Here is a 22005-nt window from a genome sequence, read left to right on the forward strand (position 1 = left end):
TGGAGTGTGGGAGGAAACCGGAGAACCCAGAGAAAACCCACGTGGTCACAGGGAGAACATACAAACTCCATACAGACGGCACCTGTAGTCAAGATCAAACCCATATCCCTGGCACTGTAAGTCAGCAACTCTACCGCCATCCACTGTGCCTCCCTTTTTTAAAAAATAAATGTATTATTCATTATGATTAATGTAAAAAAAAGAAAGGAAACCTGAGGGGCAACTCATTCACTCAGAGGGTGGTGGGTATATGGAACAAGCTGCCAGAGGAGGTAGTTGAGGCAGGACTATCATAACCTTTAAGGGACATTTTGACACGAACATGGATAGGATGGTTTTAGAGGGATATGGGCCAAACATAAACGGGTGGGACTATTGTAGATGGGGCATGGACAAGTTGGCATCAGTAACCCAGGAAGTTATTATTAATTCTTCATCAGCTGCAAAAGACCACTCAGAATGTCTGAGAACCACAGCTTTTGTGTCGAATTTTGTCTTACCAAAATTATCTTTGCAATTTTCGATTTTCTCAAATGCTTTAGAAATCAGGGGGAAAAAAACATTTTTAACATAATCGTCTTTTGGACCACATTGAATTGAGTCATGATCTCAAACAACCTTCCAATCCTTAATGATCCATTATGAATGTCAAAGCTGGTATTGACTGCAAGTAGATTTATATAAGTTGGCAATTAACTTAGACATGAGAAAAAAAATCTACCGGACGACACAATAACTGGGTTTTTTGTCAGGTCTTTTAATGAACTTATTTATGTGAATATGGATAACCGTAGCAATATTCGAATTTAGATAGATTAGTGCAAACAAAATTAATTGGCAATAAAGTTGTGGCTGAAAGGCACAAAGTCATAATGGTAATTCTTTATATGAACTTAAGATGGCAGGAACGAGAAATGTTCATGACAAATTTCCATGTGAACATAAGCGTTGCTATACCTTTTTCCAGTGAAACAGTCTCCTGAGCAGACAGCTGAATAACTTGTAGGAGGTTGTTTTTGAACCTGCTTCAGAAACATATTTTTGTAAAACTCCAGGATTGATTGAAATTCCTTTGTTTAAATGTGATGATTAAGTACTTTTGCTCATCTTCCTGGACATCCTTCATTCTTGTATGATTTGTTTACCGTGTAAAATTTCTGAAGTAAGTTGAGTATATGACAATATCATGGTTGGTTCCTTCTACCCATTCAATTTACAAGGACAAGGATGGTCCCTTTACAACTGAGAAAAACAGAAAATATTCCTGTCATCTTTTAGAACAAAATGCTGGCTGAGATAAATCTGAGCTCCGTAAACTTCCAGTTGGGGACTCTTACTCTCAAATTTCCAAATGGAGAATAATGGAAATTTTGCAGGATGTATCTAAGGAATTGGGGCGAATATAATCACAAAGGGTTAAGAATGCTTCTTTCTCTTTGATGATAAACCTTCAGAAAAGTATATCTCAGAATTAGTTTAATGCTGATCAGTGCTGTAAAGCCTCATCTAGATGCAATGGCATCGAAAGGGTTAATGGAGCAGGTTCATTACACTCCCTAGTGCCAAGTAAACCTGACCAAAGTCTTCCAGGTTTGAAAAGTTTATCTCAACCAGTGCAAAAACAGAAGAACACTTTCATAGCATTTGTTCACACTTTTATTGAAGGCACATGAAGACCTGATGCTGACTTGTCTGGTCATATCTTACGGTTCGTGCATTTTTGTGATTCTTTTCCTATGTTGAAGATGTTTTACGCTCATTTCTTGATGTGAATTGGAAGCAGGTCTGATATACCTCCTCAACACATGTCGATCCAAAACACCTCGGCCACATGCTGTGCTGATCAGCAATTGCTTAGGTGCTGGAGCAGTTTGAATAGTGCTAAAGTATAGGCTGATTAGGAATGGCTTTCATATTACAATTAGTTTTTACTATCTTAAAGGAAAAATCTAAGTTTAAACTGGTAACACTTGTCAGCATATCTCAAAAGTTAGGAAAAATAGATTTAAAATAACTGACGTAGAGAACAAAACCTTACTTTTGTCAAGTAAAAGTGGTTGCCCTATCTTGAGGAATGGTGATAAGTAGAGGGTCACATAGCAATATTCATGAGAGGGATAGATCGGGTAGATGCACAGAATCTCGTGCCCAGAGTAGGGGAATCGAGGACCAGAGGAGATAGGTTCAAGGTGAAGGGGAAAAGATTTAATAGGAATCTGAGGGGTAACGTTTTCACACAAAGGGTGGTGGGTGTATGGAACAAGCTGGCAGAGGAGGTAGTTGAGGTGGGACTATCCCGACATTTAAGAAACAGTTAGACAGGTACAAGGATAGGACAAGATTGAAGGGATATGAACCAAGCGCAGGCAAGTGGGACTAGTGTAGCTGGGACATGTTGGCCGGTGTGGGAAAGTTGGGCCGAAGGGCCTGTTTCCACACTGTATCACTCTATGACTCTACGACACAGCAATATGTCTTTATGATAATGTTTTAGGCAGATTATCTTGATTCCCACACCACCATACTCATGAAGGAGGACAGCCTCGTTTCGGACGCGTCCTTTAATATTTATAAATATTAAATGTATAAATATAGAAACATTATAATCTTTAATAAATCATTTATTGGACGGTTTAATGATGAAGTGACAAAGCACTTGGATTATATTGAAATAAGTAAAATGAGTAATTCAAGGACCGGACTCATTACCTTGTCGTTTCGATCATCTTAATTCACAAATGGCATAATGACAGAATAGGCTACAACTTCAGTCACTTTTTTTTTAGATGTTTAGCTACTATCCTCTGGATGAAAGAGTTTGTAAACTGAGGTACTAAATGGGTGGGTGGCTAAAGGGAATTTGCACTGGGGATTGGGCAGGGAACATTTACTACGGATCGAGAAGGGTAAAGATGCAGAGCAGACCAGGAAATGGTGTCAGTGGGAGTGGACTTGTTGAGATGGACTGAACAATGGAAGAGCATAGGACATGGTGGGGACCGGGCAAGGTGAAGGTACAGTGGGAATTGAGCAAGGTGAAGGCACAGTAGGGACCGGGCAAGGTGAAGGTTTTGCCCGGACTGGACTGCATGTAGGTTCACTAGAAACTGGCAGGGTTAAGGTGCAGTGTGGACTGTACAGACCGATACACTAAATGGGTAACTGGCTACCAAGTAACAATTTCATCATTGATGAACGTAATTGAGAATATTTTTACTTGAGTCAGCCTCCTCAATCAAGTTGGAAGAGGCATGTTGTACTTTCAAACATAGATTTTCAATATATGGATTTCAGTAAGATATTCGACAAGGTTCCGCATGGTAGGCTGCTATTAAAGGTTAGATCACATGGGATCCAAGGAGAGATAGCTGAATGGATAGCAAATTGGCTTTATGGAAGGAAGCAGAGGGTGATGGTAGAAGGTTGCTTCTCGGACCAGGGAACATAGGTTCAAGGTGAAGGGGAAAAGATTTAATAGGTATCTGAGGGGTAACGTTTTCACACAAAGGGTGGTGGGGTTATGGAACAAGCTGCCAGAGGAGGTCGTTGAGGCTGGGACCATCCCAACATTTAAGAAACAGTTAGACAGGTACATGGATAGGACAAGTTTGGAGGGATATGGACTGTGCAGGCAGGTGGGACGAGTGTAGCTGGGACATTGTTGGCCGGTGTGGGCAAGTTGGGCCGAAGGGCCTGTGTACACACAGTATCACTCTATGACTCTATGACTCTATAGAGGCAGCTTCTACATATAACTTACATGCACATTACTCGAGGAAGTCTAACCAGGGCAGGGCCTACACAGTGAATGGCAGGGCTCTGCGGAGAGTTGTAGAGCAGAGGAAACTAGGAACACAGGTGCATAGTTCTTTGAAAGTGGCATCACAGGTAGATAGGGTGGTCAAGAAGGCTTTCAGCATTTGGGCCTTCATTTGTTAGAGTATCTATATACTAAAACTCTCGTTTGTTTGTTTGTTTGTTTGTTCCAGAACTACAGCCAAAACGGTACACCTATAGCGCTACAATTTTGGTCCACCTTATTCACCGTCGTCCCTTTGGTGCTAATGAAAGAAGTTTCATTGAAATCGGTGTTATATTTTTTAAGTTATTCGCTTTTTAATGTTTAAATCTATCTCCTAGGGAGGGGGGGAAGGAGAGAGGATAAGGGAGGTTGAGGGGGATGGAGTGAGGGGGTGGGGGAGGGAGGGAGGAGGGAGGAGGGAGGAGGGAGGGGGGGAGTGGGGGAGGGTGGGGGGAGGGAGAGGATGAGGGGGAGGGAGAGGGTGCTGCACCAATGCAGGTTTGGGCCCAACGGGTCCACTTGGTCCAATAAAGTATAGAATTTGGGAAGTTATGTTACAGTTGTCCAGGACATTGCTCAGGCCAAATTTGGTGTGTTATTTTCAGTTTTGGTTGCCCTGATATAGGAAAAATTTTGTTAAGCTGGAAAGGGTGCAGAGAAGATTTACAAGGATGTTGCTAGGACTCGAGGACCTGAGCTATAGGAAGCGGTTGAGCGTAGGAGAATGAGGCATGATCTTATAAAAGTGCATAAAGTCATGGGAGGTTTAGACAGGGTAAATGCGCAGTCTTTTCCCCAGAGTAGGGGAATCAAGAACTAGAGGAGGTAGATTTAAGATGAGAGGGGAAAGATTTAATATTAACCTGAGGGGCAACCTTTTTACATAAAGGGTGGTAGGTATATGGAACGACCTGCCAGAAGAGGTAAGTACTATCACAACTTTAAAAAAATCCCATTTAGACAGATACATGGGTAGGATAGGTTTAGAAGGATATGGGCCGAACATAGGCAGGTGGGACTATTGTAGATGGGGCATATTGGTTGGCGTGTGGAAGTTGGGCCAGAGGGCTCAATATCCACACTCGATGACTCTGGGACTAATGTTATGCCACATGCATAAAGAATCACAATATTGAAACAATTAGGTACGATGTTCCTACCTATGACCAACTCTAGTTAAATTAAATGCTGACTTCAAACCACTAAAGATTCAATCACAGCCATTGGTTAATCTGTGCAATTGCAGCCACAATGCAAACATTTCAGATTTTAACAATATTGAGATTTTGTTAAAGACAGCACTTAAAGCCCCACCTGGCAGCACATGCAAACAGTCTAATCAGAGCACACAAGCAATTCTTCATTAACTCTTTCCAAGTGGGGCCAGCACATGAGAAGCGCTTCTTGGTATTCTGGGCAATCATTCATTGTACTTGAAGATAGACACAAAATGCTGGAGTAACTCAGCGGGACAGGCAGCAACTCTGGATAGAAGGAATGGGTGACGTTTCAGATTGAGATCCTTCTTCAGACTGAGTCAGGGGAGAGTTACGGAGATATGGAAGGCCATTCCAACAGGCCTGTAGCACAAGCAGCTTTATTGTTAACCCCATGCCCAGACCTGTGCCAAATAAATTAGACTAGTGGCATCACAGTATGTAAGAGCAATATTGAAAAGAAACCCTGATATTTAATGCAATCCTGAAGAAGTAGCTGTCAGATTTCTTCTTCACCATTTGTACGTTCCCCCCCCTCCCACAATGGGAAAAAATAAGGTATTCTACAACTTTGTGTGCAATATCCTCGCCTTCACTACTCTGATATCTTAGTTCAACTTCACCGTGACAGTGTCAGAAACACTTCTGTGGTCTCCCTGATGTAACATTGAGGAATTGAAGCTTTAACTCCGAAGACCAGGGCAGATGAGCATGCAGGATGCCAAAAATGCATCTCTGCCGCAAACGTTCCTACACAACAGATGTGGTCCTTGAAACTAATGTAGGTGCAAGTTGCCTTGGGTTGGATTTAATGTTTGCGCGCCTTTTTATTTGCCTTGTATAGGGAAAAAAAGCATTGAAGGGGGAAAAGAACAAGGAACTGCAGATGCTGGAATCTTGAGTCAAGCATTGAACGCTGGGGTTTCTCAGCGGGTCAGGCAGCGTCTGTGGAGGAAATGGACAGGCGACACTTCAGGTCAGACAGACCCTTCTTCAGAAGGAGGAAATAAACCGCTCATGCTCAATACCTGAAATAAACCCAACAAATATTGCAAAAAGTGTCGCAGCCTCCGCAAAGTGATAAGATGTGCTCCCCCCCCCCCCCCCCCATGTAATTCTGTTTCCTCGTCTTGTTAATAAAGACGGCAAAGCCTTATTTTTCCTTTTCTGTTCGTTTACTTATTTATCTATTTATTTCTTTTTCTATGTTTTAGTAAACCCTGTAAAGCGTCTGAGTGTTTAGAAAAGCGCTATACAAATGTAATGCATTATTATTATTATTATTATTATTATTATTATTATTATTATTATTATTAAAGCGCTGGAGTAACTCAGCGGGGCAAGCAGCATCTCTGGAGAACATGGATAGGCTACGTTTTGCGTCGGGCCCCTTCTTCAGATCCATGTTCTCCAGGGATGCTGCCTGACCTCCAGCACTTTGCATCCTTTTTCTGTGAACCAGCATCTGCAGTTCCTTGTGTCTACACCCTCTTCCTGGGATTTCCCATTGTTATTAAATTCACATAAAAAGGTTAATAAATTATTCACAGCATGAGTGGAAGCAAACTTTTAGTAATGCGTGTGCGCGTAATCCACATTCATACATTAGTATTCGCAGATTCTGTTGGAATTTCGTAAATAATATCTAGCCGTCCGTCCATTTTCAGGTTTGCTGCCGTAGAACATCGCTTTTGGTCATTTATCCCACTTCATCTGGGATAAATAGCTTCACATCACAGCAGCCGTTTGAAAACACGTTGATTGGAATTGACCAGATTAGCTCATCTCTCTCATTCAAATTTCAAGTCTGAATTCCTGCACCAATAAAGCATTATAAGTTGCGGGAGGCTGTTTTCAAACCTGGTTGAATACCAGTGGTTTTGCATTAATTTACTACTAAGCTAATAAGTAGGTTTCGTTTTGTTATGCTAAGCTTTATTGCTTTCTTTTATCGGAATAGTGTTTTCACCAAAGCGCAGACAAGGCGTTCTTTGATGAGGGAATTAGTGTTCTATTATTCCCCTATTATTCATAGCACACTAGAATATGTAAGTACCTGAGGGTGTAAAAGGAGAACAGAGTCCGTTGCAAAGTGTTCGGCTTGTTTCTTTGTACAGCCGAGTATGAGATGATAAACCGCTTAATGCGCTGCACTAATTGGATGAGAGCAAAGAGATGGGAATTAGCGAGCCCAAAGAAGACCGTGCTACCAGTTTGCAATGCAGCTTTCTTACGCCTTTCTTTCACAACTTCAGCAACTCCAAAGACGACAGAACCTTAGCCATCCCCCCCTCCCTCCTCAATCCCATCTCACCCAACCCCCCACTCCTAAAGGACTTTGGTTCTTGTGTAGGCTTTTAAAAAAGACTTGGATTAAAGGGGACTCGCATTCCATTTGGTTGGCGTTTGATAAGTTACTACCAGAAAATTAACCTGCGACTTAAAAGGTATTTTATTGTGTCTTATCTGTAGGAAAAAGGGCAAAATAAGAGGATAGTTAAATGCGTTTCAACTGGATGTACAATATTAATCCATGTGTTCATGTATAAAAAGTTTATTCCCTCATATTAATATTTCGGTTTAAGAGATTTGGTTTAAAACAAACTATATCGCATCCGAGTCACATATTCGCCAGCGCATAAATCAACACAGTTTTCCAGGGGCGCACACATATACAACGGTGCTTTCTTCCTCTGGACACGCAGGGAAATGTACACTCATTTATATCCACTGCCTTTCACGCTCCTTGAAATACCTCCAAATCTGAAAGCTGTTTTTTGGGAACAGATGGCGGGAAGCTTGTCAGTGAAGCGTATGGGGCGGGGGGTTGGATTGGTGTGATGGTGCTGAAAACTAGCTCCCGTGCGATGCCGCCTTGAATACTTACTGGATGCTGAAGGCAGCACAGAAACGCCGGGGAGGTTTGCTTAAGGGTGGGAGGTCACAGTCATCTTGTTTTGTATCAAGAATTCCCAGATATTAGGGCCAAATTGGGTTGCTATTCACTAATAACGTTCACAATGAGATTAAATCGTTCTGGAAAATCTCGTAAAACCCTCTAAATACGCTTCACTGCTTCTTTCAAACGAACCCATTCAACACTTGGGGAGGTTTGGATGAGGAGAAATTGGTTTCTTTGCTAATGCCTTTTTTTTTCCAAACACACTCAGAGTTTTTCATGCGTGACATGTCAAATGTTTAATATAGACTTGATGGGAGTCATCGGTGTTAACGTGTGATATTTATGGTGAATATTTAGCAAAGAATGGTTGCTTTACCAGCTGCGAAACTTGAAAGAATAGTCTTAGATCTCCGTGTTTGCACCATGACTGTGAGGTGGGATTAATTGTAAAGCGAAGCCAGCGAGAGGGAGATGCTTTCATTCGACTCGGAGAACTTTAATCCGGCAGGTAATTTCACGCAATTTCATTTACTACCACGGAGTGGATCAAATCGGAGAGGAATAGATGACTTTTAGCGTCCATTAACGAAATAATGACAGGAATGTAGGGGTCTTATCTAAAAAAATCCATCTCAGCCGAAGTAGACATTTTCTTGCGTTAACCGTTACCTGATTAAGATGGTTATTAAGATGGTTATTAATGATTTGATTGCAATTTCACTAGAATAGGGCATCCACTCTCCAGAATGTATGCATCTATGATGTTTGGAATCGGAGACCAGCAAATGGTTTTTGTGAGTGTGCTCTCGATCTAGCTCACAACTGAACAACGTTTTATACTTAGAAAAAAATAAAAGTATGCCCATCCCTCTTCGACCGACCATTTCTCGTTTATTTTGTTTGATGTGATGTTTATATCCAGAGAGGGGTCATTCACAAAATACTGGGGCAGCATGCAACACTTACACCCAATGTTATTAAAGGGGAAAAAAACACGCGAATAGGTTGAACTAATGCTGGGAACTGGGCGGATACTTTCGTTAGTTTACTTTGAACAAGAAGGAAGTGGAACTATTACTGGGTTAACATGGAGCACAGAACCAGCTCAACGTTGTATTCCGAGGGTTCAGTCTGTTTTTATTTAAACATAAATTGCAAATTCGTTTATTTTACTTTGGACCTGTATACTCTTGCATTCGGGTGGATTCTGTATACGTGTATACTCTTGCATCTCACCCGCTTTCGGGTGGTTTTATGTTTATGTTAACAATCAACATTTTGGTATATTGTCTGGACAGTGATGGTATTTGTAAGGTGATTTGGTTCCGCGTGTCATATTCTGCAAGGTCTGTACTGCAGGAAATGTGCAAATCGGACCCGAGCTGCCATCCGAGGCAGCTCATAGTGAACAGAACTCTCGACACAGCTCACCTTAAAACAGGATGGGATAATTGGACAAGGCATGGATTGCAAAACAACTCTGACGATCGCCACCAATTACGCTTAATGGAGAAATTGCTAACTAACAACGTGCAGTGGTGTGCGATTTGAGAAGCAGATTGAAGCAGCCTCCAAATACTAACGGCTGCTTATGGGATAGAAACTGCAGAGGGAATGGGTGGCTTTTGTTGGAACTGGAAAGAAATTTGGAGCGAATAACCAAACGTCCCCTCGAATGTTCAAACGGACGAACACAAATACGTTGTTTTCACTCCAAACAAAGTCCATACGGTTATTGGAATGTCAACTCATGCTTGTGTCAGCTTGTAAAACATGTTTAATTCTTACCAGCATTCAGCCATCGTGAGTTGATAACACAGAGTTAGAAGACTGCGCTGAAAGGTTTATGTAATCTTGTTTCTGTTCATAATGATCTACCATGCTCATCAACAGGCCAAACTGGATTCAGAGTCAAAAAGGTATCGTGATGCTGTTGTTCCCCTTGTGTTATTGTACTTTTAAACGTCTAAATTAACAAGACATTTTAATTATGTTGTAAAATTTTGTACAGTAGTATTTAAATTTACTTCGTAAATTGACCAGCACATGCGCATAGACAGCTCCGGTTTGTGAATGAACGAAGCCTGAACCTGAAATTGAACTGTAGTTGTCTGTGAGAATCTATGTGTACCTGTAAAAAGGCGGGCGCGTTGTAAACCATGGCAAAGATGCAGTGACCCATAATGTCACTACATCTGCAAATAAAACCGGGATACGGTAAAGTTAGGTTTCCAGTTCTGATGTTGAGTATGTGACACATAACTGGTTAATAGTGAATTTATCGGTTGATAGGAATCTTTTTTGTTAAAAAAAAACACTCGAGTGTTTAGAATAAGCGTTTTCGCCAATTAGCTTGTTAGGCATAACATTTTATTTCAAAGCGTTTCCGCTCTTCTAGCCGATAGCAAGAAATTACAACAATACACTTAATGTAGCCACTTGTTTTTTTTATAAGGTTTTCGAAACCTCTATAGTTAATAAGTTAAATAAAATGTTTGTCCATAAATAATTATTCTACGAAACTAATGCATCCACAACACTGTAATAAGATCTGCTTGGTAATTCTAGAGAATAAACTTTCACAACACACTGAGTGCAATTTTTCGTTTAAAAAAAAATGTACAATTATTTTCCTTGGAAATTCTGAAGAGCGACCATTATGTACAGAAATCAATCACAGTTTAGTGACATAAGCAGTCCACTCGGATTGGCAGTATTTTGTCCCTTTGGTTTAGTAACGAACCTCACTCAGGTTGGCTACACTGGCGTATAATAGTTTCTTTAAAAAAAATCTCAGGCGTTACCGAAGCGTTTCTGCACATGTCCGCCGCCGCCCAAAGTCAAACTTGTCTCAATCGGGAACAGCATCCCTTACAACGCCCCCGACAAGACAAGAAACAGGAAAGCTATCAATTGTCAAATCTACATGCGCGTGTGCTGAATATATGTCTTTCTCTTTGCAAAATGGGCCCGATTAGATCCACCCCTGCAGTTTGAAAGCAAGTGTGAGTGTTTGGATCAGCTATACCCCTAAATAGACTCCACAACCTCTCTTCCAGAGGATGGATACACGAATGGTAGGAACGTCACAAATCTATATCACGAGAAGAATGTGAAAGTGTGTTGATTTTAAATGTGGCCTGTTGATGCGAAGAGAGAGAGAGATACTGACTCTAGGAACATGCACAGTCTGGTAACTCAATCCAACGCGGAATAAATGGTCCAATTTGTGAATTTGGTCTTGGGTCAACAAACAAGCTGTGTGGAACTCCGCGGTTGGGTGGGTGGGTGGGTGTTCAGCACACTTCCTTGCCGGTGGAAGGCGCGGGGAGGATGTTGAGCTGTGTGAGTTGGGCGGCATGCTCCTTGGCCTTGAGTCTGAGTGCTGCGATACTGGACGCTCGTCTGTCCGCTGCCGCCACCGCGGGGTCGGACAGGGCGCCGGCTTGTACTCCCCCATCCACACCCGCAGCCGCCTGTCTCAGCAGAGCGGGACCAGAGGAGCTTGTCAGCGGGCCTACTGTCGAGAAGAGCCTGCAACAGACAAGGGTTTTCGACATTACAAAACGGGAAAGCGTTTTAAATCAAATATGCAGGAAGGAACTGCGGATGCTTGTTGATTATAGAAACTGGACACAAAGTGCTGGAGTAACTCAGCGGGGCAGGCAGCATCTCTGGAGAAAAAGGATGGGTGACGTTTCGGGTTGGAAGCCTTCTTCCGTTTTTATAGGGGGGGGGGGGTGTGTGGTGGGATCTGCTAATTTAGTAATTGGTGGGTTACTGCTGAATATGGTAGCTGTATCAATCGGGAGGGGGAGGAAGGTGTACACTACACAACGAGTCAAGTAGCACAGGACTCAGCTAGCCAGACCTGCCTTGTACATGTCCGACTGTACACTCCATTACAGTCTACGAGCAAGTACACTTGTTTTGAAACGTGAAAATAATTTGCCTGAGATTTGATTCTAACACCTGAATCTCCCAATAAGTTTTGCGTATCGATCGCTTTGCTGCTGTTAACTTTGCAAATACCTTGGTGAATCACAAGTAAGTAACAAGGGCCACTGCAGCCGAGAGACAGCTTTACTCCAGGAGTAAGAGTTCATAAAAATGTCACAAAGCCAAATGTTACATTCGCATCACCGTTGTTTAAAAAAGAAAAACTGTTCCTGGAATATTGCAACTGTGAGCTGCCGCTTAATTTACGTCACGCCTCACTACAACCCCGGTAATATAGCTGCCAGAGTCGGCGGGTCAATTATACCGTCCGGCACAGCGTGCAAGACGCACGCCTCCCAGCCATCTCTCAACGCAGGTCCTGAAACGTTCTACCTCTTCGTATTAGTAATCTGTCACAATTCTAGACCACACACTACAGTTTCTTAATTGAGCACCTTTGCAAGTCATGTAACAACCGTGACCCCAAATACATACATCATCTAGGGAACAATACAAGACAAAATTGCACTGTGCTCTGCCCACACAAACACACTGACATTGATTTCTGGTGTCTGGGAGTGTTAAATCATCCACTTCGTGTTCGCTCCTCCCGACAGTATGCCACCCAGATTCATCCTTCCCCCTCCCCCCTACTCGAGAAATGGCACTCGTGAAACTTTCAGCAGGCACGACTAAGTTTTCACTTTAACTGATAGGCTTGGTATTTTATACTTCATATTCCATATTCGGATAAACCACATTATTAAATAGTCTTTTTTTAAAAAAGAATCAAGATAAGGGATAATTTGCATAATTGGATGTATAATTCCCACTCCCTTCCCTTCCCGATTCTTACACACTTTGCGCTCGCTATGACTTCGCTCAATGAGTGCAATGCATTGATCTGAAGAAGGATCCCGACTCGAAAAGTCGTCCATTCCCTCCCCCAGATGCTGCCTGGTCCAGCAGTTTGTGTTTTGCTCAAGTTTCCAGCAACTACGGTCTCTTGTGGCTCCATTGATCCGAATGCCTAAAAAGCTTGAAATTCACCCATTGTTGCAACTGATGTGGGTGAAAGTGTGAGACAGAAATGTGAACGTGTGACCATCTATCCATGGTGTGACCGGTTGCCTGGCCGCACTTCCCCAACCATCATCTCCAGATTGGTAAAGCTCTTGGCTCGCCTTGCTCCGCGCCATAGTTTATGAGTTATCAAAAACACCTGGTTGGGAGGTTGTGGAGAGGATGTTTCCACTAGTGGGAGAGTCTAGGACCAGGGGCCATAACCCCGGAATAAAAGGACGTACCTTTAGAAAGGAAATGAAGAGGAATCACTTTCGTGAGAGAGTGGCGAATTCATAGCCACAGACAATGGACATTGTCAGGCCAGGTCAATGGATATTTTTAAGGTGGCGATTGACAGATTCTTGATTGGTAATGGTGTCAGAGGTTATGGGGCGAAGGCAGGAGAATGGGGTTGAGAGGGATAGATCAGCCATGATTAAAAGGCGCAGTAGACTTGATGGGCCGAACGGCTTAATTCTGCTCCTATAAACTTATGAACTAATGAATGAATGAGAGGTGCGCTCCCCATACAGCTGGCCAAGAGGTGACACCAACCTAATAGAATCTTAAAACGACTGCTTGGCCAACCCTTTTTATCAGGGAGCGGAAGAAAAAGGGGCAAACTCTCGTGGAGGTTGCTTCCATTTAGTATATGTAGCGAGGCAAGTCTGTACCGGGCGCGGTGAATAGTTATCGAGATGAGCCAGTATTCGTGGTAATGGACTCGTTTTGACGATGAGTTATGGGGAGCTTCACGTCCACATATAATAGACTGGGATTGACTTCGCTGGGCTGATGGGACTGCACAGCTCCGATCCAAGACGACGGCCAGGCAAGAATGACTTTCCGCTCAGACACCTAAATCTTGCCCCTTGCCCCTAAAGGCTTTGTGTTTATTTAGCTTACTTTAGTTTGGAGATCCACGTGGATACAGGCCCTCCGGCCCGAGTGCACGCCGACCAGCGACCATCCCGTACACTAGTTTTATCCTACACACGAAGGACAATTTACAGATGTCTTTGGGATGTGGTGACCGGAGCACCCGGGGAAACCCACGTGGTCACAGGGAGAACGTGCAAACTCCACACTGACTACACACGGAGTCAAGATCTAACCCAGGTCTCTGGCGCTGTAACCCCCGCGCCACTGTGCTTCCTAGACAATTGAGAAGAGGGAACAAGTGTAGAATATATATATAAACACGATGATGGGTTCTGCACATGACAGGTCCTTAACTGATCAGAGGAAGTGTGGTGGGACTGCCGCGAGGTTAGCTGTACACGGGAGTAAAATGTTTTGGAAGAATCGTGCCCTGCAATGTCAAACCGAGCATATACCTTAAATGAAAAGTAGTAGGAGCCCCCAATCAGTGGCCCTATGCTTTGCTACAGAATCAATTTCCCATCCATGCTAAAATACGTTCCGCACGAGCTGCAAAAGATTAGAGCATTTTCAATACAGCACAGATGTCGGGCAGCCACGATTATAAATGTTGACAAGTTGAACAGGCTCGGTTGGATGGAGCGAGGTATTTCCTTCGCCACTACCCCCCCCCCCCCCCCCCCCCCACACACACACACACACACACACAACCCTGCTCCACCCCGTTTCTGTAGTGGTCTGTACCGTTCACAATCTCTTTGTCACACCGAAGACAGACACAAAATGCTGGAGTAATTCAGCGGCTCCGGCAGCACCTCCTCCTTTTCTCCACAGATGCTGCCTGACCCGCTGAGTTATTCCAGCACTTTATAATGTCTTCCGTGTAAACCAGTATCTGCAGTTCTTTCCTGCACTTCTCTTTGTCACACCTCGATAGTTCATCGATACAAGACAGCCTTCAGGTTCAATCTCTACAATGGGATAAGGAATAAATATTTTCAGATTTTATTTTTCATTTACCAAACGCAGTCCAAGTTAATAACTCATTCCGAATCTGTACACGTGTTTGTGCCAAAGCAGGAACAAATCCCATTAAATAATCAGCCACGCTGCATAATACCATTTACAGTAGAAACTATAGTAGTATACACTAACCTACATCTCGGATGAAAGAAATGGGGAGATTTTGCACCTTTTAGTGATGGCGACTGTTGTGTTCCGCTTCCATTCTTAATGTAACCTGGCGCATTAATTTCAGAATAACATTGGAATAAAACCGAGTTTGTATGACAAAAAAGGGAAATGGACGAAATGAACCGTGTTCAGCTCCCCCTGTAACCCAGGAGTTGGATCACTCCCTAAGTCCGGTGCTCCTCGCTATATCCCGAACCCGATCCCGGCTTCTTTCACTGAACAGCGCAAGTTACCGAGAGCTCTGAAAATATTTAATCACCGCAACCAGAAGATGCGTTTCGCCAAAATATACCAACACGTGGAATGTTGCAAACGTTGTTTGTGTGGTTTGTCACAAAATATTACCACCCTCGGCGATGATATGCTTGGTCTTGTGAACTTATGGTCCCTGGGCGTTTGTTTTAAGTTTGTTCTTCTTGTTCTGACCTCTGCTGCCATTTACAATTGCGTGCGAGCGATTTGCAAGAATGTTCGCCTATTGCAAAAAAAAGTCCCATTTCCTGCGAAAGTGTTTTTTTTAATTAAGCACAGTGATTCTATTTCGCTGACTTATAATACTGCAGGTGTGTCACTGTTGCTATTTTTGTTTAAAATACCTATGCACCAGCTCTGACTCATGTGGAGACTGGCTTTTCGCGTTTGGTAAAGGTGTAGATTGCAGCTTTACTTCCCCTGGCGATGGGGAATGCCCCTGAATCGCTGCGCCTGAGCGTTTGGGAATTAAGTTACTGCTTGTTGCCCGCGGAGAGGCGAACGGGGAGGGTCCCCGCTCCGAGCTCTTACCTGCCGAAGTGCGGGGTGATGAAAGGATGCCTGAACATCGCCGCTCCCAGGAAGGTGCCGAGACCCAACGGGGCTCCGCCGGGGGAGAGGGTCGCCGAGCCAGGTGGGGGTGGAAGGCCGGGGAAGGCGGCGGCGGCGGCGGCTGCAGCGGCTGCGGCTGACCAGGCGGACTCCAGGCTCGGGTGGTGTCCGAAGGGACTGGTGTCAAGGTAAGGTCCCAACGGGTGGCCGGTTCCCAGGGGACTGGGGAACTGCAGGCCTCCGGGATGGTTCTGGGCTCCGGCTTTCTCTCGCTTTCGCCACTTGGCTCTGCGGTTCTGAAACCAAACCTGGAAAGAAAGGAGAAACTCTTCGATGTAGAAAAATATCCCGAAAATGCTACCATTAAATTATTACAGTAAAAAAAAAGGTGTGAAAAACTCACATTGCAATGACTATTTATTAGCGGCGTTAACAAGAATAAGACGTATGGTGACAGGAGGGATAGTGTTATAGAATTATTGGAAACATATCACTGAACAGTTACAAATCACATCGCCCGAAAATACACATCGCCCGAATCAGGCATCAAATCAAAATACTTGTGTGGGGAAAAAAAACTGCAGATGCTGGTTAAAATCAATGTCGACCCGAAACGTCACCCATTCCTTCTATCCCGAGATGTTGCATGACCCGCTGAGTTACTCCAGCATTGTGCGTCTACCAAAATACTTGTGTATTGTATCCGCCCTCCCCCAAAAATTCAGCACACGGCAAGACGAAAATACACCAAAACGCGACCAAATAATAGATTATAGTGATGTGATTATACGAACATCCCTCTGAAATCGCGAGGGGTATATCAGTAACACATTATATATAATGTATATTATACGTATTACTGTTTAAAAAAAAAAATATATATAAAAAAATATATATATATCATGTATATATATATATATATATCTATCATGTGTGTGTGTGTGCGTGTATGTGTGTTGACACGCTGATCTTTTTTCCTCGTTTATTATATTGTTTACAGAGTACTATGTTTACATATTCAGTTGTGTTGCTGCAAGTATGGATATATTTTCTGTCTGGGGCACATGACAATAAAAGAATCTTGACTTGATAGTAATACGGGACCTGACGTTCCTTGATTGCAACCTGTAAAATGTCTGCACTCCTCGCTAAATTGTCCTTAATTAATTTTGATAAATCGACCTTAAAACGACGCACAGGAAAGATGAAGAATGGTGTTGTAATGAATTTATACGAGAAGATTTCGCAAGATTTATTGAGTTCAAACCGGCTTTTGAAAATGAAGTTTGGAGGGGGGTGGGCGGGGAGGAAACATTATTTAACTTTCCCACGACTGCCTGAGCGGAAAATAATCATTCCTGGCTGCCTGTCACGTTGGGTATTTGACAATAGACCAACGTGTCAACAAAACGAGAGAGAATGTCATCATTAGCAACTAGCTCGTTGTGTAGTAAATGAGCCATATGGAATTTATTAGGTCTTATCAGCGCTCGGTTGTAACTGTAAAGTGATTTCCCCGGCCTTTACCTCGTAACATATGTTTTATGTCCCTCGCGTTCGCAATAAGGCGCCGGTTCTAATGTTTATCGTCGCTTTGGTTATGGGACTCGGAGAGAAAATGCACTGTGGTATGAGGCCTATCAACTTTAACAGCACTTCACCGGCGCTCCCATACTCCTGTTCACTAAAAGCCAAGGGATTCAAATCCTCCGTTTTAATGCCCTCGGTTGCCGAGGCACGAAGGTATGCCCATTATTCGCATTCGCATCTGTAGAAAGTGGGAGAGCAGGACATTGCGTCTGGCACGGTCTGAAATCACCACCTCCATCGATGCACGCTGACATCAAATGTAATTTTATAAGGCAGCGAGCGGCTAAATAAATAAATGGAATTCCGAGAGAAGAATTGGGCTAATTAGACACAGACAGACTGATTGCGACTTACTTGCACCCGAGCTTCCGTCAAATCGAGCCGCATCGCCAGTTCCTCCCTGCACAAAACGTAGAAATAAGTTTAAATACACCTTAGACACTGCGATGTCTCGCTGCGCCTTTTGAGGCAACCAACACACACTAAACGTGCGGAAAGGAGAGCTGGCACAACCTAGCAACCATTTACAGGGGCTCTCCAATCCTTCCTGTTGACTTGGGACACACAAAAAAAGCGGCCGCAAAAGAGTGTGCAAACAAGGAACAAATCAAGCGGATCATACCCGACAATATCAAAATGTAGGATTCATCCCAGTCGCCAGTTTGATTCAGGAGAATGCCCAATGCAATGTGGAAAAAAAGTTATAAACCCGTCACCTTCGCTGAGTGCAAAATTATTGAAAGTGATTAAGACTTAATTAACACAAGATAAACCTTATTTTAATCTTTCCCTTCATCAACATAGCCAATAACAATTTGTTTATCGCTCAAGTCGTACAATTACACCTGCACAGTAGCTTGAAGTGGCTACAAGCCAAAACAATTCGATCAGCATCCGTAGACTCTCTCATACGGATGGGGTGTCACCAAAATTTGGCAGGTCTCTACAACGTCCACGGTGAAATGCAACAACAAAAAAAAAAGACATCACACGAGTTTTACCCATTCCAAGTTGGAGCCTGTCGTGTGAATTATGTCTTGAAATTTCAAGGGTGAAATGAAACCTAAGAAACACTATCAAACTGAGCGAGCACCATTGCCAAACTAAGCCTCGAATAAAGGGGACGGGAAAGTTATCGCCTTCCTACAGCGTGTTGATTCGCTCTGCCAATTAATTGTTTTTAGGAATCTGTTCATCAGTGGGTTTGAATCGATCGGAAACAAATACAGACAGGGGAGTGTGTCTGCTAGCATTTCAGACTCTTGTTTGTGTGAGTTATGTGTGAGGTTTTGATGTGGGTGTGCAGATACCTGGTGAAGACGTCAGGGTAGTGCGTTTTCTGAAAAGCCCGCTCAAGTTCCTCCAGCTGATAGCTGGTGAATGTAGTCCTATACCGCCGCTGCTTTCTCTTTAGCATTCCTTCCTCAGAGTCACTGCCGGCCGACAAACACAAGCTGTCCTCGCAGTCCTTCACGTCCACGTCTGTCTGAGCTTCCTCCACTAACTTCGGGGACAAGTCACCTTCCACCGCGTCCTCTTTCGTGGCGCCCTCGGCCCCTTCCGCCGACTCCAACCCCGGGGAGGCGGGCAGGTTGGGCGCCTTGTCCCCTTGAGCTTTGGCCAAACTGAAGTTCTCCTTGTAGGACTTGCTGCGACTGATGCTGACTTGTGGAGCCTGGCTAATCTTCAGGTCGGTGTTTCGGAATGGTTCCGAGGCCCGCTCTCTCTCCAGTTTCTCGTTGCCTATCTCGTTAAATCCTCGGGAGTCCAGGATTTTCCCTCCGTGGCCGTACAGCCTTCGGAATTTCGGAGGGAAATGGAGCTCGGCTTCAAACGACATGTTTTCCTTGGGCGAGCCTGGATGTGTATAACAAGCACATGGATTCACACACTTGGTTAAATCACGGACATTCCTCACACCAAGTTAATTATCAATTGGTCACGTTTTACGCCCTTTCCCGAAATTCCCATTACTCTATTCGCGTCTCGGTTACGACGTGTTGAAACACACGACCAGCGCTCGATTTACCCGGGACTCGAAGTCACAATTGAGAGTGAAAAATGTTGGCAAAGGTTTGGTTAGCATTTGGCAAGCTCGCCGCTTCATGAAGATTGAGATTCTGGGAGATATCAACTAGTTAACGTGCTGCAATGAATGCAAATTGCCCCCACAGTGTGCTGTAATTAATAAGAAAGGCGAGATCAGCAGAGAAGGCCAGAATCTGGGCTTCACCGCGCATCCACCGAAACGGTTTATTAAAAATAATTCAGCGTCTTATCCCGTGAGCAAGATTTTTTGTAAGATTCTTCTTTAAATAAATGGCTAATTTTAGGGGAGTGCCGTTTTTTTTTGGTTTTGGGAAGTTTGGTCCACGAAGACCCTCCATAATACGAAGCATAAAAGAAAATACTCCGTAAACCCTGCAGAGTCGATTAACAGTGATGTAGACCGAGAGCGGTCATAATCAGAACACTCCCCAGCTAAACAACGAGTTGCAAGGGCCATTAGTGCCCACAGATTTCACACCATGCATTCTCAATTTCAACTAATATGGCACATTCATAGATGCCCTGATTTAATTGCGGTTGTAGAATGGGAATTGGAAATACCCATGCTCTCCCCTTTGTAAGAGAAACACTGACCCATCTTGCTGAAGTCGTCTCCTGACCGCCCTTCTCGCGACTCACTAAATAAGAACAATGTCATTTATATTTTAAATCAAACTGGATTGTAGAAATCCAGAATAAACCCCTAAATGTTTTCCTCAATCCCAACCCATTGATGTCTAAAATGACATCAGACGAAATATCGGCGATAAGGAATAAGGATATTAAAGTTTAGGGGTTGAGATTCGTTTAACAGCGAGCGGCGAAATTCGATATCCTTAGAATATTTTGTGAAATAACCAATCGCAAGCACTCGACTATTTTCAAATGCATTAATAACTTTACACACATGTCCGCGGATTTACATAAATGCGAAATAAACTATTGTACCTAATTCAGTAATTCAATCTTCAACATTCCTTGTAATAGATATCCCTAGACGGAGCCGGTGTTTGGACTATGGGAAACGACACAGTATTTTAAGGTTTTGGTTTACTGGACGCGCCCGGCAACTTTTAGTGCAAATACGCAAAAAAAAAGTCTGGAGTTGGCGGGTCAACGCTTTCATCTCTGGGGCAGAAATATGCAGTTTTAAAGGTAGAAACTGCAGACTGTATCTATGGTCCTGTCATGGATTGAAGGCTTCCACCCCTCCCCCCCCCCCCCCCCCCCGCTGAACTAAACCACCCTTACCTCCACTCGCCGGGTCCGGGTCCGGGTCATTTCTGGCTGTGAGAAGCGGCAATGCTTGCGCACCGATACAGCGAATCTTGCAGGGGCTTCTCCTGCCCAGTATACTGTCGATGCAGTAAGAAGAAAGCAAAGTTGGAGATTTACTTTTGCACTCGGGTCTCTCGCAGATCTCCTCCTTGTACTGAGTTGTCATGGTTCGAGCCTGGCTCCGGGCTTGCCGCGGGCTGCGGTTCTCCCACTTGTACAGTGATCGCTCTTGATCTGATGGAGCTACTAATGACATTTGTATTGGGCTGTAATTGCCTTCCTCTCCATTCTCCAATGCACGTGCTAAATCCCCTGCGATTGGCTCGCCGAGGTCTGCGGAGACTTTTTTTTTAACTTTCCTCCAACTCGAAGTTTGGGCGAAGGAGAAAACCGGATCTGGAGCTGAGCAGGAATGAACCTTGTCGCAGCGTCCGATTGCCCCTCGGATCAGCGGCGCAGAGTTCTGACAGGGAGTGGACAGGGAGCAGATTGATATTCGCCGACCACAGGGGCGGAGGGGGGTCTAGATTTCACTGGCCAGCCTCGCCAGACCAAGTGAATCATCTACCTTTTCAGTGCCGGTTCCAAACCGCTCTCAGGATCACCAGTAACACACAGAGTGCTGGAGTATCGCTGAATCTTGTAAGTCAGGGTACGTTTCACGTGTACTCTGCTTTCCGTGTCTGCTATTTATAAATGGCAACTCGAGCCGGCGCGCTAACCTCATAACGTTTACCAAAAAAGAAATACTGCGTGAAATTCAATCTATTGACTTTGTAAAGTATTGTTTCCCGAATCCAATGACCCGTCACAACTTCAATCCAGCCCCTCGTAACTAACGTTAGCTACTGTAGACGAAAGCGCCACGATTAAGTAAATGTAACTTTGTGGTGTTTCCACTGTTCCACTGTTCCCCGTTTGTTGTCAGAAGGCGAGGAACATAAAACTCCCCCGGGATGTATGGAACTGTTTTGGAAACAATTTCAGCCCACATCCTTCCAATGTCTGCATACTCCATAACAGAACTTCGTAACCACCTCCTCTTCACCCATCAAATTAAAGGATAGATTAACTTGTAATGTGATATATTAAACGTTCGCATTCGTAGCTGAATGTGTTTTCTAATAATACCGACGGCCGTGATTTTTTTTAGATACGGATCTCGTCAATGAAGATACATGTCTACAGACTACAATGTAGTTCGGTCACATAGTTCATCCCATGTCGAGGATATTCCAACCATTTCATCAACTGACTGGGTAACACCCTTATAAAGAAACAAT

The 22005-nt window shown here is 43.8% G+C and overlaps 1 protein-coding gene across 4 annotated transcripts in view; it reads right to left on the reverse strand.

Annotated features, from left to right (window-relative positions):
- arxa (aristaless related homeobox a) overlaps positions 1–21393 on the reverse strand; it is a 28890-nt gene extending 7497 nt beyond the window's left edge. Inside the window, exons 1-6 of one of the 4 annotated variants that reach the window (XM_078409147.1) lie at positions 20696–21392; positions 18706–19252; positions 17750–17795; positions 15785–16113; positions 14263–14356; positions 11327–11455 (exon numbers count right to left, since the gene is read on the reverse strand). In XM_078409147.1, the coding sequence (XP_078265273.1) occupies positions 14311–14356; positions 15785–16113; positions 17750–17795; positions 18706–19252; positions 20696–20978 (1251 nt within the window). In that variant the 5' untranslated portion in view covers positions 20979–21392 and the 3' untranslated portion in view covers positions 11327–11455; positions 14263–14310. Of the gene's footprint in view, positions 1–10229; positions 11456–14262; positions 14357–15784; positions 16114–17749; positions 17796–18705; positions 19253–20038; positions 20109–20695 lie in introns of those variants that run through there. The other 3 variants (XM_078409148.1, XM_078409145.1, XM_078409146.1) reach the window with 3 other exon arrangements.
- Positions 21394–22005: the final 612 nt, after the last annotated feature.

Source organism: Rhinoraja longicauda, chromosome 12 (assembly GCF_053455715.1).
Source record: "Rhinoraja longicauda isolate Sanriku21f chromosome 12, sRhiLon1.1, whole genome shotgun sequence".
NCBI classification, from domain to species: Eukaryota; Metazoa; Chordata; class Chondrichthyes; order Rajiformes; family Arhynchobatidae; genus Rhinoraja; species Rhinoraja longicauda.